Source organism: Artemia sp. Qi Xiang Cuo, chromosome 1 (assembly GCF_049724085.1).
Source record: "Artemia sp. Qi Xiang Cuo chromosome 1, ASM4972408v1, whole genome shotgun sequence".
NCBI classification, from domain to species: Eukaryota; Metazoa; Arthropoda; class Branchiopoda; order Anostraca; family Artemiidae; genus Artemia; species Artemia sp. Qi Xiang Cuo.
This window is the reverse complement of record NC_142794.1, coordinates 18,360,048-18,380,624: the sequence shown is the minus strand read 5'-3', so window position 1 is coordinate 18,380,624 and position 20,577 is coordinate 18,360,048. Positions and strand designations below refer to the sequence as shown.

Sequence of the window (20,577 nt, the reverse complement as noted above, 5' to 3'; positions counted from 1 at the left end):
ATACCTAGGATATGTGTTTCTGAAACTCCTAGAAGTCCAGTTCAAAGTGTCGGAACTTTCAGTCAAGATGTCGATGCGATCGTTGTCTTTTAACGTTTTTACATTTCAAGTTGCAATTTTAATATTATTCATATCATTGAAGTTATTATGGCCTCAGGAAAAGCAATAATCTCAGAATTAGTGCAGGAAGAGGACTAACACATCTTCTCAAGTCTACATCAAGCCCTTCAGCCGGCTTAGAGTCGGACAGCAAGAAGTCCCTGGGATCTCCAGTGTGATTAGGGGTTTTGTGCAATCCTAGTCATAACATGGTTTTCCATCATTAGTGATGATTTTTTACCAACAAAGGTTTGGAACCTGGCACAGACAATCTCAAGCCTATTACCTCCGAATCATTGTCTAGTCATACCTAAAAAAAATTATACTGATATTGGGAGGCTAGCCATAATAGATAAGTTATCTAGGAAGATGCTTTTCAGCCCAAATCACCCACTAAAACAAAGCAAACCCAAAGAGTTATCAATTAATCAGAAGCTAGTGCAAACACTGTCACAGTTTTGGTTAGGAAAACTCATGAAAATTCCACTGTAATGCCCATGCGACGCCACGCAAGCAAGATTTTCCTGTCGGGGATAGGGATGGAGAAAAGAACTTATGACGGAGCAAAGAGCCCAAACCGTTCTTTCATATAGCTTGGCTATATATTTACTGTAACTCTATTTCTATGAATTTTTTTAGATTGATTTTTGAAATTAGTATCTTTTTGTTTTTGTGTTAGTTTTAAGAGGTTAATGCTAATATTTTCAGGTTAATTGTAAGAGAGTGCTGTTACAGTTCTTTCTTCACTTTTTTTTGCAGGGTCTGATGTGTCTCGTATCGCCTTATTTGAGTTGATTCATGGTGATAAACTGCACCTGGTTCCTCTTTAATTTTTTTGTGGTTTTCTTTTCTCTTTTCCTGTATTTCGGGACAACCAACCCACTGAGAGAGGGGGGGGGGGGCAATTCTCATTTTTATATTTTCTGTTGCTTTACATTTATTGTTAACAAATGAGCCTTAATAGCTTGAATCGGTCTAACCAAAAAAAAAGTCATTACGATTTCATTTCAAGTCCACGTTTACATCAAGAAAGAATTTGTTTCCCAAGTTCTGGCCTATGAGTATGTCGATTAAAAATAGAAGCTGTAAAAATTCTTTACGTCCCCCACCCTTCTCAAAACCCTGGACCTGTCACACTTACAAACATCGTTAACTCAGATTGCTTTTGTTTTTAGCCAGATTTTGAAAATAATGCCGATTTGAAAGATTTGAAAAGATTTGGAAATTCTGAGATTAAGAAAAATAAATGATCAAATGAAAATAGTCATCAAAATTTTACGCGCTCTTTACCTTCTACAAAAATCCTGAATTCGCCACTGTTTAAAACACTATATATTTAAACGACTTTTTATCGTAATCTTGAATTTGAAAAATGAGCATTGTAAGTAACATGTGTACAACTCGTTTTAATTAAAAGAGACCTAGAAATAATTTCTACGCAAATATTTCTAAAGCTGTCTCTAAAAAGAGAATTGTTCTCTCTTAGTATCTTAGAGTCTTTTAGTCTTTAAAAAACTTTTTTTCTAGGTTCCTTTCCTGCTGCCAAAGAAGTACCCCTCGCTAAGAATAAACTCATAACATCTACGTCTGTTAACAGCTACTCTGCTTCGCCAAGCGGAAAAAAGAGCCCTGTTTCAGTAAGTCCCCTACCCCCACCTGTGTCCAAGCACAGCAAAACCCTTCCCCGAAAAGAAAAGTCCTTGGAGGTGAATAAGTTAGAACAGCCAACAACCTTTTCTGTTAAGTTTGATACAACTTTTCCTGATCCCTTTAAAGACAACGCTCCTTTTGGCGGAGAGTTTTCCTTCAAAACTAATGGAGATGTTTCAAGTAGACCGGATTGTAGGTCGAGTGAAGGTGCAGCTTTGAACGAAAAAAAAACGAGCAGAGAAACTCCCATTTTCCATCCAATTATAAAACCTAGAGAAGACATGGTCAAGTTGCCAAAAGAAGTTGCTGAATCTCAGGTGAGTGTTTCTTGTACCGGTTCCCCCTTATTTATTGAATTTTTTAGGATCTAACAATTTTTGAATCTATTTTAAAGGATACGGTGAAACAATAAAGGAAACGGTGCTTCAAATCAGAATGGGACACACTGAATGTTCCTTATGACTCGTTTAAGTTGGTCAATAACAAAGAACTAGATGTTTTTTTTCAATTACGGGGACAGAACGATGCAGCCTAGTATGTTTATTTTTGACTGGGGCAAGACCTTAGACCTTTATCTTTTATAGAATGTAACTCTCTCTGTCGCTATAATAATTTATTTGCAGTCCACTGTACAATACGTATAAATAATGAAGTACTACAAAAAGGGAAAAGAAATAAAAATAACAAATCCAATAACAAGAGCAATCGCTAATAAAAAATTACACAATAATTTATATTTGACCCGCTATTATCTTAACATATTAAACGAAGAACAATTCTATATTTATCTGTAAAATTTTTTTCAAAAATAGGATTATAATTTTTTGAAAATTGGCCTACTATCAAGTACGGGTGTAAAAAGAAGTCAAAACTTAGGAAAACTATTTCAGTTCCTTAATTCGGAAAAACACAAATTTATTTGAAATACGTCACAAATCCCCAGACGCCCTAAAACCCTAATAGTTATACTTTCCACGACGAATAAAATTAAATTTAAAATTAAATTTAAAAAGTTTTGCGAAAGAAATGAAAAAGAATGTCTTTCTTTTTACCGAGTGACGCCCGGTTCCCTGGTACTGGTAACGATTGTGGGGAAAAATAATGTTTTCTGCTGTTTTTTATTTCTCTGTGGTTTTTCTCATATTGAGGGCGATTGTTTATCCTTGAGAAGAGACGGTCGAGTTATCGAAAAAGGTTGCCAAATTCCTTATGAGTAACTATACCAATATTCGTAAGAGCAACAATGATTGAGGGAAATATTGCTGAATTATACAAAGATACCCATAGCGCATCCATAGATGTTTACCGACGGGTGCCCTTTTTTGGCAGCCCTCTGGCAGCTGGGATCGAACCATGGACCCAGTATCTTTTGTCGTTACATTTCAGCATAGGGTTACTAACGGTGTTTCGAGTCGTGGTATCGCGTTCATAAAACCAGTAACAAGGACAAAGTGGTCTTAAGCAGAAAACTAGCTGCTCTTGAAGGCCTAGGACTAAAGCCTGAATTTTAGAAACTCCATTAAAGGCCCATGTGCCCACATAATGAAAATTAAAATGGATCTCGTAAATAGAGAACTGGGCTGTTCTTTATGGTTTTGGGGACCAAGGCCTGAGTTTAAGGAGGTCTTGAGTAAAAGCCAAGGCTTTCACATAGTAACAAAAGAGTCACAAGGCCAAAGTGGTGCTGTAAATAGATAATTTGGCTTCTGTTTATGGTTCGAGGAATCAAGGCCTGAATTTTGGAAAGTCACAAGCAAAATCCAATGTGTTTACATAGTAACAGAAGGATGGCGAGGCCAAAGTGGCTCCTGTAAGTATAAAACTAGGATGCTCTTGATGGTTTAGGGACTAGAGCCGGTATTTGAAGAAGTTTAGAGTAAAGGCCGGGGTGTCTATATTGTAAATGTTAGTAACTGCAGGAGGTTTGGTAAATGGCAGAGCTTTATGCCTCTGACACAGTCTATTCTTCCTGGTTGCCAAAATGTCTCCACCACCAGCAGACCCTCGAATTATTTTAGAGCCGGATTTCTCTAGCAATTGAAGCATCTAGTGAGTCATTTGGCCTACTTGCTTTTAATTGGGATGGAAAATATCACTGCTCCTCCTCGGCTGGCATCCATTGTGCAGCGGCTTCGACATTGTATAGCCAATCTCTGTCCCAGAGCTGACCGAAGAGGTTGGAGTGGTTCTACCTCGTCCTTTTTGAATCATTGACCACCAACATTTCTTCTGGTCTCCAGTGCAACGTTTGTAATTCCCTTGTGAATTTCCTCCGGTAGTGGACTTCGAGAAGCCTCGGATGCCTTCACACCTTAGACAATAGCCCAGCCACACAAGCTGTCGCCAGCCACACAAGACTAGGTACTGTTGTTTACAACACTGACGGATCTCATTGGATATTCGTTCATAGTGTTGGACGCACAGAATGGGACGGAGCCAATCGTGATCAAAAACATTTAGGTTTCTAAGTCGCTTGGCTTATCGGTAGATGTTGAAGCTTGGAAATTTCAATGCGGAGTATCAGTTGCCTTCTATGTGAGAGAAGAAAGAGCATCCCCAAAATTTGTCTTAGCGATGTTAAAAGTTGTGCAGAAAACTTGTGATAGGTGCAAACCCCTATTATTAATTCTGTATTGCGTCCAGGCCTAATCCAGGGGTCACAGATTCATCTTTCAAACAATCAGAAGCGGTCGTCAAAAGTCTTTCAAGTTTCCTATTCTAGGTCACTATTCATAGTCAAGAAATGGGTGTGGAAGAATATTCAAGAAATCCTTAAAATATGCGAAACAATTGAAGAAAAGTCTTTATTGGATTCCAATTTCAAAGGTCATTTTCGAATAACATGTCCATTTTCAAATAACCGTTTGTCAAGTTCTCTACAAACCAGTTCTTATTTATTTAATTATTAATTAATTACCCTTAAAGGACCAGGGCTTAGGACCAGCACCTACTAAACCCATATAAATCCTGAACCCTAATCGTATATAAATATATGCGTTAATCGCATAAATTTACATAAATAAATAAATTCTATCAAGAATAGATAAGCAACTGCGACAGAAAAATTCATGAAAATACTGACTTATTGTTTATTCACGTAGGTTTTGTAATCTACGCACCGCACAAGTTGGCGCGGTTAACCATACAGGTCTAGATTTTAATCTTAATTCTTATTCGAATTTTAATTCCAACTTGCAGCATAGACTCCAGCTGTTATTTATTTGGGAATAACCATATTTAGGAAAAGGCGATCTTTAAAGATACTAGCTACTATTTCTCAATGACAGTACGTACTTTCCAATTTCAATGAATGCGTTGTAACCGAATTCTGTTGTCATTGCTGCGTGTTCACAAGGGTCTATATATGATTTAGCAAAACACTAGGCATAATTTGTTTAATTGTATTTATAATATTTATTATATATATATATATATTAATACCATAGTATGTTTAAATTATAACATACTACTTAGTATCATATTGTTGAAGTTGTTGGAAAAGTGTTTTTTCGATTATTTTTTTCGAACACGAAACAAATAATTGAACTTTTTTTTGCAGCACATGTCTTCATCAGTGCAAAATCCGCTTGGAAATATATTTAGTGAATTGGACCCCCTTGGAACTGGAAAAGCTCGACCCTATATTGACAAAAAGGATTTTTTCCAGGACTTGAAGCACCAACCAAAGAAAACGGGTTCTAAAGATGTTTTTCCAGAAGAATTCCAAGATGTGACGACCCTACACGATCCATCAGCTAACGATTCCATATCGGCTCCCGTAGTGGGTGAGCGAAAATCTGACGAGCATGAACAGGTCGACCCATTTGGGTCCCTTCATTTTGTCCCTCCTGAACCTGATCCCTTTGACACTCAGTTGCATCTCTTTGGAGGGCCTCCAATTGCTGCCCCTAGTGGTTTTGGAAAACCGGCTTCGAGTCCTACTCCTCGTCCCAGGAGTGGCCAGAAATCGCCGGAAATGAGACGAGTTTCATCCTGTTTAAAATCACCTATTCCAGCCGAAAGGACTGTGATCTCTAGACAAAAGACTTTGGACGTTACCATAGCCGATGTGAAAAATGATTGGAGTGATTCGGATACGAGCATCCCAAAAACACCTCCTTTGCCGCCATTTCCTAAAGCAAAGATCCTACAACAGCAAAAATTACCTATTAGCTTATCTAGAATCCTGTCTCAGGTGAGTATATATTAAGTTGTTGTGTATATTAGGCTGTATTAAGAGAAGCTAGGACATTTGCTATCACCAATCTCCTCGTAAAAAAAACAAATTATGATTGTTTTCGGAGGAAGTAGTAAAAAAATGAATAACGTCATGTTTAGACAATAAATTCGCTAGAGAGGGTTTCTTCGAACAATTATTATATAGAGTTTTCTTTCAAATCCATCCCCCTCCTTCCAGTCAGGGTTTCTAGTTTCAAATTTAAAAATTCAAGGAAAAGTAATGCTCTTTGCCCTGACTGATAAATCAGACAAAAATAAAGATAACATGAACTGTAAACGAATTAATACAATAAAGTTAATAATAAATACACATATAAAAAACAAATTAAAGTTAATAGAATTCAAGATTAAATATGAATATAAAAAAATAAAATTATTAAAAAAATTTTTAAAATTAGTAGCAATTAATTAATTTAAAATTCATGATAAAACAAAAAATCGCGAAGAAAGAAAACGAGGACAATTAACAGCCAGTGAAAAAATTGAAAAATTATGCAAATATTTCGGTCAAGACCTCCGCTTGACCGTCCTCAGTGCAGAATAAAACTGATAAAAAAATATAAAAAACAAACCTAAAAATAAAAACACCAAACAAAAATTGGACGGCCCTTTCCTAGTAACGGTGAAAGGATAACTGAATAAAAAACACAAGTCTAAATGGCAATCCAAAATTTTATTTTGCGTAAAGCACCCTTAAAGGCTGATTATTTTCCAGTTTGACTCTTATCGCATACTATTCGATCGCACAAAATGGCTTTATGGACGTATGTAAAAACGATCAGAAATATAATTTTTTCATAAATGGGACTTAGAAAAATTTCTCCAGTGTCCCTATTGAGAGCTACATTTTGGTGAATGTGCTTTTTTATTTCAACTGCCTCCCTGAAAACCTGTGTGAGACATTTAACGGGGTGGTGTGGTGTGGACTCTCGTACACATGTTGCGCCAAGGCGGATTCAAAAACATCAGGCCTTTGGCGTAACCCCATGTCTTTGTCAATTGATAACCTATGTTCAGATAGCCTCTCCCCCCATTGCAGCTGGGTTCTACCAAAATAGAAGCTGACGCAAGAACAAGGAATGTTATAAGAAACAATACCGAGAATGGGAATAGTCTTATCTTTGCTGTTGTTGACAAAGCTCTGTAAAATATTGGAATTTTTAAAGGTGACATTGAGTTTATGTTTTTTAAGGATTCTTTTTAGTTTGCCACTCAATTTTGGAATGTAGGGTAGAACACTGAAAAGTTTCATATCATCCACCAATGGGACAGTATCTGTTGGGGTTTGTGGATTTGATGCATTCTTTTCTGCCTTTTTTCTATGATGGTCTCAAGTATTTTTATGGGGTAGGCATTGCAAAATAAAATATCCTTAATATAGTTCAATTCTGAGTCTATGTGAGGCTCTGAGCATATTCTTATTACTCGGTAAACCAAAGAAATAACAACTCCTCTTTTTATGCAGGGAGAGTGGTTGGAGTAAAAATGCAAATGCCTATCGTTATGCGTAGGCTTTCTATAAATAGAAAATTCAAGGCCAGGAGACTTATTGAAAATTAAAACATCTAGAAAAGAAAGTTTTTCCTCCAACCACTCTCCCTGCATAAAAAGAGGAGTTGTTATTTCTTTGGTTTACCGAGTAATAAGAATATGCTCAAAGCCTCACATAGACTCAGAATTGAACTATATTAAGGACATTTTATTTTGCAATGGCTACCCTAGTTTGGTGTTTTTATTTTAAGGTTTGGTTTTTATATTTTTATCAGTTTTATTCTGCACTTAGGACGGTCAAATGGAATATTTGCATATTTTATTAAAAAATTTTCACTGGCTGTTAATTGTCCTCGTTTTCTACCTTTCTTCGCGATTTTATATTTTATGATGATTAGCCAGTGTGGTCTCAGAAATTAATTATTTAAAATTCATAAAAAAAAACTTATCAAATATAAAATAGATAAAATCAAATATAAAATTAATAATTTAAAGCGTATATTTTCAATATATCAAATATATATATATATATATATATATATATATATATATATATATATATATATATATATATATATATATATATATATATATATATATATATATATATAAATTACTCGATATTATCTTTTTTCCTCAATATTCTATTTTCGTTTATCTTCTTCAAAATCGTCTCTCCTTTCTTCTTCGCCATTTTAGTAACTTCTCATCTTCTCATTTTCCTTTTTCTTACTTCTTTCTATGGTGTTACTTTGAAGGATAGCCTCAATGAAAATAAATGTTAATCTATTCGAAATTTTATACCGCCACATGTGCCACTTCTGAAGCAAAGGAGAAAGAGAGAGAGAGAGATGGGGGGGGGGCGTAACCGGACTGTACATTTGTTATATTGTCGTGCTGGAATAAAAGGGCGTACTTGATGATAAAAATAATGGTAATTTAAAAAATAATCTGTCAGTTCTAAAGTGAAAATGGGGGAAAATTTTTCCCGTGTTGTATCTTTTATTACATTGTTGACCTCAAAATTATATTTTAAATATGACGCAAAAACAACGACATGATTACCTGAATTGTGCATATCTCTAACGGAATTTTACACTCTTTCAGTTGTTTACCGATAATCACAAGTCAAAGGGAATTTTGAATTTTTTTATTTTTTATTATTATTATTATTATTAAATTATTATGTCTGAAGATAGGTGAGAATTGTGCACAGTTTTAACAGTTGGTATACACCCATTAGCTGTAACTAAAAGGTCATGACCTTATGTATAGTTTGGGAAATCGAGCTGAAACCTTTTCTCGGGGGGGGGGGCAGGAAGACTTCGAATTTTGTTAGTGTTTTTTTTTTAATGTAATGTTTAGTCTCACTCTCACAGGCCAAATAGCCTTTATGAGTGTCTAAAGCTTCGTATTTTTTTCTCTGTTTTCTTTAAATAAGTTGATTGATTGATTGTTTGGGGGAAGAAAAAAGTACCATTTTTTTCTGGTACTTACAAAATGCAATGCCCTTTTTTTCATTTTTTTCCTCTTTTTTACACCATTCGTCCGACACACTCTTTGGCTAAATATTGTAATATTCCGCCAGCTCTAAGATAAGAAGGGGAAAGCATTGCGTAGTACTATAGCTTTTGTTGTACTGTTGGTCTCAAAAGTAAAGGAAATATCTGATGTTTGAAAATAATAGTCATTATAAAAGTAACCTATCGATTTTAGGGCAAAAGTGAGAGAAGGGGGCTATCTCCCACAATTGTAACTTTTTTTAAATATATTGTCTTAAATATACTTCCCCTTATTCTTAGTTATTTTGTCGTGCCCGAAATTGAAAGTTCTATCTGACGTGTCCCCCTTCCCCTCCACCGAAGAAAATAAGGTATTGTGCTCTCAAAAATTATCCGATGGGTTTACGCCTAATGGGCGCTATTCTCAGAAACGTATGAGGATGAGAGATATAACCAGGGAGGGGGGGACGAAATGAATTACTGTTCCCTGCTTAAGAGAACGGTTTTTAGGAAGAAAGTAGTAGTGCAGATGACATGCGTATAGTTTTAAGTTCCATAGCTAAAATTTTTACTGTTTTTTTTTTTTTTTTTTCAAATTACACTTTGTTATTTTCAGTTTTCTCTTCGAAGCGATCTTTATATCTGTCTTTTACAATAAACATGGTAATATAGCTAAATAGGCGTTTAAATATCATGATGAATTAAAATATTATAATAACCATTATTTCTATTCAAGGACTCTGTGAGCGGATCTGATTCAGAATATCATACTGAAATTCATGCTCCTCAACCACCGCCTCGCCCTGCCTCTGTGCAGCCTCCTCCGCTTCCTCCTAAGCGTGTCGTAGTACCAGGTCCCACAACCCATTCAAGTGGTTCTTTAAGAGCAGATAGTGACGATGAATGGGCAAATGAAGATATACCCCCTCTGCCTGCGCCATCTAGAAAACCTAGAACCCGCGATCTGTTTTCCCAATCGTCCCACACGAAAGAAAATAGGGAATCAATGGGGCAGGCTAAGAATTTAAATACCGTGACTTTGGCTGAGTTGTCAACGATGGGTATTGCTGATTTGGCCGCTACGCTGCAGCTGCCACCTGCCAAATTGGCTTCAATGACTCTCACTGAGCTTGCCCTAAGGTAAGAACTCGGACTTGCTTAGTATTCTTTTTAACGGCTGGAAAAATGCATATATAACTTTTGCTCGCATGCTCACAAATACACAATGACAAGTAAGTAGTAGAAAGAGAACTCAAACAACGTTTTCATTATCACTTTCATTTTGTCCAAATTTTGCGTGTACTTGAAGTATGATATTCTTTTTTTCATAATTGATTGACATTTTGACAACGGCTGGGGCAGGATTACTAGGATCAATTTTTATAAAATTTTGGTTTTTGAAACGAAATAAGAATGTATTTTTGCCCCCTTCCCCCTAGATTTTGAAAAAAAAAATTTACACTGCAGTGTTGAAGCTAAAATGTGGATAACAATTAAAGGATTTATGATAATCTGAGTAATAGGTGTAAACTATGAATTTCATTGTTTTCCTGTTTTCTTTTGGTTTGATATATTCTAGGGCTATATCTGGACGCGAACGGGGGTGGGGGACTTTTGTATTGTCATCAAAGCAAAAATTATATTTTGGAAATACTATAAGATAAGAAATCTGATGATGCTACTTTTTTTTATTAAGGCGTTTCCTTCATGTATTTTTTTTTTTTTTTTTTTTGTCGTTTAAGAGTGAAAGTATAATATTGGATCATTCATTTCCCTCATTTTGAAAGACTTTAAAAGTATTCCCTCCAAACAACACCCCTCCCCTTTCCTCTCCTGCTTATCCTAAAGGGTTGTTTTCAATCGTCTCAAGAGTGACAGCTTAATAATGGTCTATCCATTTCGCTCACTGTGTTTTGTTTTACTGAAATAGGGTCTTTAGTGTTAAGGGTAAAGACCCGTCATGATTTATCGGCTTTTTGTTATTAACAATTTGTTTAAAAAACATTTATTTTTGAAAAGAGTTGCGGCAACATTGTTGGGTCGAGCGTTATGAATACATCCTCATTATGTTATTTCGTGTTTTCATTTCATATTTTGAGACGCATTTCTCTCTTATTTTTTTATCTCTTAAGTGTCAGCAGTTCCTTCGCCTATTCTGGGACTGAGAAGTCATACCTCTCTTCGAAATGAGTCAAAATGGTGAAACAGATATTACATATTATAGTCTGCAAAATAAGTGGTGTATTACATCCAGATAGTGGATTTGATAGACTACCTTATTAAAATGCTTATTTTTCAAAGCTATGGTTTCTCGTCTACTCCTTTTAGGCATTGCGGGGTTTGGGTTTAGGGTTTGTGCAGTGAAGGTATCAGTCATCCTTATTTGTTATTATAAAGGATACGCCCCACTTAAAATATGCCCTTAAGTAAGGCTTCCATCGTGACAGTATTGAATTGATGTGCTCGTGCAATGTCGTGAGTAGCAAGGGTATACATTAAAATAAGAGATTCAATCTGGAAATTTTCCGACTGAGAGTAGCCCAATATGAAAGAATAGCTCTAGAAGGTTGGAGGAGAGCCAAAAGTATTCCCGAAGCTTACACTCCAAATAAGATATAGACTGTAGTGATTACGACTTGTATATTATCTACTTTTAGCGTGATGAAAACCCTCCCGAAGAAACCTCACTCTTAGAATCCCCTCAAGCTGATATTACTCATTCGCCACTCTAAGGCTGCTACACTTGAAGCTGAGTTAAAGGGGTTGTACCTTACGGCTACAACAGAACAGACAAGTTCTACCAATACTCAAAAACTGGCTTAATCTGTAAAGCTGTCCTTCGTGGTATCGTCTCTCATAAAGATATACCCGTCTTAACATAGGAGGCTAACTCTCCCAAGGCAAAATTGGGGTTATAACTCTCATAACTTTGCCCCAGGCCAGGGAAAACGTATAGACCCACTAAAATCTGGAAAACAACTATTTTCTTCAAGTGACAGAATCATACTGTGTAAAAAATAATATAACATCCACTTTGAACCACTCCAACCACTAGTTCTCCTAGGGGGAAATAGGGTCTGATAATCTTGAGTGCTCAAGCTAAGGTTGGGACCTCGTAGCAATGATTCACGCTCCCGTCCCTAGTGAGGCTAGAGGAGAGCCCTAAGTTGTACCTCATCGTTGTGGAGCGGTGAAACATTCTGCTGGTTGCCTTGCCCGACCGGTAGAACGCCTAACCCAACAGGGCGCCAGAAGTTTGGGGAGCTGCTGGTCAAGACAATTTCCATGAAAAACCAATGGGTCATTCCGTCGTTCATTGGTGCCGGGCAGGATGGCTCCTCGTCTGATTCCCGCCGAAAGTAAAGTAAGTACTTTCCTACAAATTGCTCGGGGGAACTTCTTTGCGGCGCTCTGACCAATCGTGGATGACCGTAGATTATCTTTTTTTCAAAAAGGAACCATAACTTTTCCCATTCATACAAAAAGATGTGAATCTTGTTTAGCCAGCTAAATGCCAAGTTTGTGATTCATACCCCAGGCGTTATATCTTTGAACCTTAGTTGATTCGCTTGTTCGTAAAAAAAAAAAAAAGAAAGAAAGAAAAGATGATCAGCGGAAAGAGGAAGAAATGAGCTTGAAGGGAGATGTTAAATTACGAAATAAACCATTAATCTGATAAATAATTGTCGAAGGGTTATTATTGTCGGTATGTTCTATAGGGTCGACATTTAAGTAGAATCGTATTTTCATCTGTCTGCATTAAGAAGCAATTAGCTCATCATGTTTTGGTATTTTTCATTAGGATTAACCTAAATTCACATCTTGAGTGTCGGCGCTCTAATACATAAGTACCTTATTGTTTCTTATTATTGTTCATTTTATTTTATTAGTAAGAAAACAATTCTTAATTCATAATATGCAGAATAATTGTAGCTAACACATTTTGGATGCAGATCCGCTATACCTTATTACGACCATATACCTTAATACCGCTATACCTTTCCCCCTAGTGTACAAATATATAACTCAAATTTGTTTCTAAAGCGTTATATTTTCATCAAGTTTTGGTATTTTTCATTAGGATTAGCCTAATTTCACTTCTTGAGTGTCGGCGCTATAATACATAATTACCTTATTGTCTCTTATAATTGTTTATTTTATTTTATTAATATTACCGGATGTGGTGACAATGGCTCTGATTAGCCATGAGCTAAAAGACTTGTCACGTATTTCCTGTTAATGTTCCCTATTTACTGCTAAATTTTTTTACAGCTCTGGAGTTTAGTAGAGACTATTGGAATATTCTCAAAAATACTGTATTTCTACTCATTTTTGATGCCAAAAATAGTCCTTATTCGCATGCCTTTATCCTTACCTTTATCCTTGAGACGAGTTTGAAGTGCTCCTCCCATCTATGGAAATACTGGATTTGTAACCTTAATGGGAAATTTCATATCTCGCCCCTCCCTCATCAGGAAAATCTCCCTTACCTCTCTTCTAAGACTGCACCTGATTGTACCTGTATTTTATGAGGCATTGTTTTGATATTTTAATTGACACTACACCCATTTGGAGTTAAAGAAAGAAGCTTATTGGCTCACTTGAATTAGATTGTAAAATATTGGTTTTAAAACCAGGACGTATTGAGGGTGGAGGGTGTTAATTATGAGGGTGGTTGAAGCCTTAAAAGGGCACTTTTAGACCAGTCTTTTCTTGATTTTGAAATGTTCTTCAGCCAAAAATTCAGGGTTTGAAGGCCCGTTCATATTTAAGATAACCCTGATAATGTAATTGAAAACGAACAGGAAATAAATGTTCCTCTCAATAAAATAGAGCGCTATATTAAAACTAGAAACGAACAGAAATAATCTTATATATGAGCGTGGTCATTTTCCCCTCAGCCTCTACTCTTGACGCTAAGGTTTTACTCGCTTGCCTCGATGCCATCCGTAAAGAGTGATATATAGTACTGTTTGTTCTGTAGTATACCATTTTTGCTGCATTGATTTGTTTTGTTTTTTATTTACGTTAGATAAATTATGGTATTTTGTGAGCAGCAAGGTTTATTTTATTTATTCTTTTATTATTTTCATTCCTCTATTATTCTTGTATTATTTTTACCTCTTTGGGTTGTTATTCACTTGTTTCTTAGCATTATTATTTTTTTTTAAGAGGCTAAGTATTAGTATTAAAAGGTTGAGCAAGAGTAAGGTCAAGTATTATAAGGATGAAGTAATATTCTTGTATTATTTGCATTGTTGATTCTTTTATTATTTTATTTATTCTTCTTTTCAGGCTTTCTGAGTTAACAGGAGAGGAAGAGAAGAGACAGAGAAAAGAGGAAGAAGTAGAACATTCTGTTGAGAGTCCATCCGGTGAAGAAGCTGAACGACAATTTAACGCAACAGATCGCTATCGTATTCTCGGAGATTCTTTTGAAGATGATGCCAGAGTAGATCATGAACCAGCTCTTGTTTCTTTTAGAGAAAGTAGTCCATCTCTTCCAGAGCTGTCAAATAGCGCATGTGCAAAAGCTTTTGAGTTTAGCCCCGATTTTGATTCGCACTTTTCAAAAGTGAACGAAGAAAAAGAGAAGCAGGATAGATATGCTGCTCTTCGAGAAATTTTTGCAGCTGAAGGTCTTCTCTCAGAGGCAGCACCACCTGTGTCCTCCACACCGCCTTTGGAGGAGAACCCAGGACTGGAAAGTCCACAGAAATCGGAAAAAATTGATATTTTAAAATGTGTAAGTGATACAAACGTTTTTGGTGATTCTTTTGAGCCTAAGTGGGATGACTTCAATAAAGAAGGCAATGATGAAAAAATTTCTGATGACTTTGCTGATAGATTTCCTCCTGCCTCTGCTTTTGAGGATGAAGAAGTTACTGTATTAAATCGTTTGTCAACAAATCGACAGTCAAATGCTTCAAGTAAATCTAAAAACTCTAATATGAGTGGCTTAAGCCTAAGAATTGATTCGTCCTCCGCTAGTCCATCTATGTTTGAAGATGATTTTATTGATCGAACTGAAAATAAGACAGCTCTGCCTGAACTTGTAAAAGGTAAATCAGTTGAAAGGCCTCTCTCAGTTGTTTCTGCTGAAAAAGATGGCATAAGTGGGACTAATTTTGATGACAATTTTTGTGACACTTTTACCCCGGCTAAAGAGGTAACTCCTTCTTCCACCACCCAAGAACCGGATGCTGAAGAAAAACAAAACGGGGCAATGAAAGGGTTTGGTGATAGTTTTGCTGATTTTGGAAAAGCCTATAATGACCCTGGAAATCTCCCCCCCTCCTCTTCTGTTAATATATTTGATGATACGGTCGATCCCTTTGATGATGATTTTTTCCAAAAGCCTTCCGTTAGTCGAATTAGTAAAGATTTTGCTGACGACTTTATTGTAGAGAATGTTTAATATCTTGGGAGTTGATGAAGGATTGAGTTTCAGTTCTCAGGGTCTATTGGAAGGGATTAATTGACAATTTTTTTTAAAGATATTATTAATATCTTTTAAAAAAATTCATTATTAGACCCATCCTTTCTCCTGTGCACGAGACCTAATTTTTTTCTCGCCAAAAAAACTCAAGGGTTCATTTCAAAAATTGAATTAGAATTTCAAATTTTGTTTCAGAATAGACTCAAAACAGTTTAATTTTTTGTATCATCTAAAGAGTGTGGGTGACTTACAGGAGTACAAACTGGCACTGGTGTTGCAAAATAGCTCCCAATGTCATCTAGCCTTTGGTGTTCCTTGGCATTTTTTCAAATTTTGCATTTGTTTCTTTTTTTCAGAAACTTAGATCAGAGGCTTATTATTACGCTTATTTTGCCAATTACATTGATTAAACTAATTTACCGTGTTATTTCACTGAAAACGCCAAATGTTAGACGGGATTGGTAGTTTCTTTTGTGAGCTAATGCCAATTTGCCCTCGTATAAATAGCCATACATTTCTGTCTCATCAAAAAGTTTGGTCTTCAAATTGAACCATGTTTCTTTTTAAGAATTTATAAGGAGGAAATAACATAGGCACTTGAATTGAAATTTAGCTAATTCTCTGTCTGAAGTTATTTTACTTCTATAATGCAGTCACTGGTAGTTGAATTTTGCTGATGATTTCATGGTAGAGAATTTTAGTTAATAGTAGCTCATTTCGGCCCTCTTTGGTCTGTTATTCTGTCCTTTGTGTGGAACGCCTATTTTTTGCCTAAATTCTTGCAATTTTTTTTAGGTTTATACGTTAAGATTCATTTTGAAAAATCATGTTAAAATTGTAAATTCCCTTTTTAGAGCTATTTAAACTGCTTTTTCTATCACATCTAAAATTTGGATAGAAGAAATTTCCTTTTATGTGTTTTTTTTTGGGGGGGGGGGAGCGTTGGACATCACGACAGTGCTAAAGTGGAAACGAAAGTGGGCTTCTTGTCTCTGATAGAGGGGCGTAATTTTCTATGAGGCAAGGGGGGCAACCTCCCCCTCCAAACCCTAGCTTGCTCCCCAGACCTCAGTTCCCCCCCCCAGATGAAATATATTTTTGGCAAAAAAAATCTTGTCAAAATTAAGATAAGCCTGTTTAATTCAAACATCCAGAGAAACAGGTCAGTTTTCCTTAGTATATATTTACCTTTATGGTAATATGTGGCTCATTTTCCAGTTCTCATCGTCATTTTCACTTGATTTGAGAAAATTGGCTCCAGCTTTGCCCCCCCTCAGGATTTTGACGAAATTTTGCCACTGTCCTGATACATATTTATTTCCTATAGTGCAGTTATCCAAACGTAAAGGTTTGCAAATCAGGTTGTCGCATACACTGCACCAACTAAAATTTCAATTTTTCTGAAAAACAATAAATTATTATATCAGGCCTGACAGGTGTTAGCCTAGCCGAGTGGTTAGCGAGCTTGACTTGAAGTCCTCTGTCCGTTGGAACAGGGATTCCAGTCTTATGCTCGCTGGTTATTTTAATTGAAATGGGGGTCAGTGGCGTGATTCTTTAAGCTCAGTTAGAGTCGACCGAGCAATAAGTAGGTATCTTGAAAAACCTGGGGAAGATAAACAGTGGGGTGAGTGAAAGGACAGGAGGGTTGGCCCCCAATCCCCCGTGTACTTTCTGGCTGAAGGGCCATCGAAAGGAGATCAGCACCGCCGATAGGGAGTATAAAGTCTAGTGCCGTATTCGCTACCTTTTTACCCCTTGTTTGGTAAGAAACATAGAATATGTCTGATATATTAGAAAGCTTTTACAAATAATTTAATATTAACGTTAAAGCTAACTTTAGATGCATCCAGGTACTGTGAAGTTTATGGGACGAAAGGCATTTTAGTTTGAATTTCTTTTCAAGAATTCCTGTAATGTGGTTATGAGAGCTTAGGAATTTATTAAGAGCCTTTAAAAAAAAGTCCTTTCACAAAATGTGTAAATATTTCCCGGTACTAAACGCAAATATGAAACTAATTTTCAGTTATGTCGTTTTAGCTCAATTTATGAGATTTTTCCTTTTCTTAATAGGGAGGGAGGGGGGCAGCCTTATTTTTCTTCGATTTTGAAATAAGGATGCCATACAAGTAGTTTTAAAAATGTGGGGGGGGGGGTCCTCCTGTGCTTTTAATTGATGTCCCTGCTTTTCTTGACGAGAACGTACAAAAATAAACTAAGCTTATGTGCGTCTATATGTAGTTTTAATTACATAACCGTTTTGTCTTCTTTGGGCTTATATTACAATCGGAAAAAAATAAGTAATAATACTATTAATTTTAATTTGGTTTACTATGTATTTGTTTAGCTATATAGACTAGGTATATCTAATAGAAAGATTGGGGTTTAAGTATTTACGAATTATATGTAAAGGGTACTTTTTGAAGGGTGTGGATAGATATTTTACTCAAATTTGTAGTTTTCATTTTATGCTTCGTTTGTAGTTAGTGATTTAGTATATATGTGGATCTGATCAAATCTATGATCTGAATAATTTAATGAATTTTTTTGCTTTTTAATTAGCTTTGTATTTATTTTTTTTTTACTTTTGCGCCAGGTGGCTTCGCAGGTGGTTTTTCTTTTTTTCTCTATCTTTTTTTTATATTTTCAAAGTATTTGAACATAAGAAATACAAGGCTATCAAGACTATTGACTCTGGAAATAAAAAAAAAATATTCATTGCGAGTTTAAATATCAATGTCATAATCATAAGATAGAAAAAAATGGTCATACGATAGGAAAATAAATTAATAAGTAAAAAAAAATAAATGGAAAAATCATAAGATAGAATCCTAAGATAGAAAAATAAATTTATGGGCAACGATCCAAAGGGCTGTTTTCTCGAAAAGGACGCAGTGTTATTGGGGGCCAGCGTTTTCCCCCTTGAAAAATCCCTCCACAGAAAGTTTCCTCACACCCAAAATTGAGCCAACCATAGAGAAAGTACAAATTAGTTACCTTAAAAAGTCGGTTAGATGCCCTAAAGGGTAAAAAAAGGACCAAATATAAAAAATGGTTGTAGGACAGGGTCTGGGTAATCTCCAATTACTTTTGGCTTTAAAAAGAAGTACTAGAACTCTCAATTTTCGGTCGAATGAACATTCTATGAAGTTTTATGACCACGAGGGAAAGATTGGGGATGAGGAGGGGGAAGCACACCCCCCCCCTTTCTTAGAACTAATTCTGTATTTATCTGATGGCTCAGTGAGAGTTGTGATGTTTTATCGTTAAAATGCACTCTTTGGTGCATCTGCCTCCCTCTGTCACACCAAAACGATCAGACTCTACTATTGATTTCAAGCTTTTATCTACAAAAGTTTAGAATTTTGTATTTTTGCCAAAGATGCAGGTGTTATTTGTTATATTTTTTTTTTTTTTTTTGCTTCTCCCAGGGATGATCGAATCATTCCAATAGTTCTACAGAATCGGGAGAAGGCTCATTCGAACAAAAATTAAGAGCCATTGAAAAAAATTTAAGGTCACTTAAAAGTGCCCTTTTAATTGACCAAACAGATTGGAAGGTAACTAGCCCCCTTCCCATACCCATTTTTCTCCCAATTTCATCCAAATGCAGTTTTAAGATAGCTATTTGGTTCATCATAATTGAAGGGTCCAATAAATATCTGGGGGGGGGTTGCCCTCTGATCATTTTTTACTTTTAAAAACAGTACTGGAATTTTCGATTTCCAATCGAATCAACAACCTCCGAATATTAAGCGACCAACTCTTCCATAAAAGCCTTATATGTTGACAATTTCCAACTTGCATAACTTACAGCCCTTGTCCCAGGGGTTGGAGGGGGAGTTCAACACCGGATGCATAGTTATTTGACCTTTAATAAAATGGCTATCACAAAATTCCATCGATTTCCAATCGAATGAGCCCACTTGGAAGTTTATTCGACTACTTTTACCCTATGAAGTGTGTCTGTGTGTCTGGCAAATACATTAATAATAATATATAAAAGCCTTTGGTCCTCTACTATAAGCAGCGCTAGAGTGATCTAGACTGACGCTAGCGCTAGAGTGCTGACTGATCTGGTTTGTTTCGTTTGCGTTTTTTTTTTCTCAGAGAAAATGATGAGCTGTTTAATTCCATTCGTTATTTTTCAATTTTGCTACTAAAAAAAGCTTATTAAATTTTATTAAAAAAATGAGACATCTGGTCATTCTATTACCCTTTGGGACATCTGATCGACATTCTGAGTTACCAATTTTGTACTTTCTTTGTGTGCTCAATTTTGGTGGAATTTTCTGGGTGTTTGGGGGACTCCTAGCGTCAGCGATATCACATTACAAACCTTCGATATGGAAAACACTTGAATTACCAAAATTTCGTGATTTTTCCTATGTTTAAATAGTTTGCAGTTTAAATTTTTGTTTTGAAGCGGGAACCCAATAATAAACATTTTTTTGGGAGGGAGTATTAATGACATTTGGTAAATCGACACTTTTTTTTCTTTTTTCTTTTTTTTATATCACTCAAATATTTGTTTGGAAATGTGGTTCTAAATCCGGAATTTCAGTTTTTATAGCATTTCTAGTAGAAAACTAATCCAGACTGGTTATTATTGTTTTTCTACATATTGGGAGTTAGCTGCACCTTTTTTGGCTGAATATTCACTTTGCAATGATCAAATTTGGACTAATCTTGATTTTGGAAAATAAAATGATCGAATTCGTACTAATCTTGATTTTGGAATGGGACATTGTTGTTAAGAAGCTCATTTTTTAAGTATAATAATGAATAGTAATTTTTTTTCTTTCAGTTTTTACTATAAAGTAGCTGAGTAATACCCCCCAAAAATAATTAAAAAGGAAATGAAAAGACAGTCAAAAACACGAAACACTAAAAAGACAAAATATAAGACTGCGTTCTTTAGAAAACAGTGATGAACACACAGTTCTATAGGAAGTAGAAAAACACTAAAAGACAGAAAACATGCAAATAATCACAAATAGCTTAAGTATTTAAATATCTTACTCGATTAAAAAATAAAATTTGTCAAAAATAAATGTATATTAGAGACAAAAAATCAGTGCTTGATTTTAGCCGTTCCATATATAATGTAAGTTATTTTTTAAATACGTACAGTATCTCTTATAAGAATTTCTTTCC

General features: G+C 35.6%; 1 protein-coding gene across 2 annotated transcripts in view; it reads left to right on the top strand.

The window, feature by feature from the left end:
* Window positions 1-17,465, top strand: part of Dab (DAB adaptor protein) — a 103,746-nt gene extending 86,281 nt beyond the window's left edge. For both annotated transcript variants that reach the window (XM_089093931.1, XM_089093939.1), the window contains exons 7-10: window positions 1,627-2,066; window positions 5,309-5,944; window positions 9,718-10,121; window positions 14,277-17,465. In XM_089093931.1, the coding sequence (XP_088950057.1) occupies window positions 1,627-2,066; window positions 5,309-5,944; window positions 9,718-10,121; window positions 14,277-15,399 (2,603 nt within the window). In that variant the 3' untranslated portion in view covers window positions 15,400-17,465. The remainder of the gene's footprint in view (window positions 1-1,626; window positions 2,067-5,308; window positions 5,945-9,717; window positions 10,122-14,276) is intronic.
* The last annotated feature ends 3,112 nt before the right edge of the window (window positions 17,466-20,577 follow it).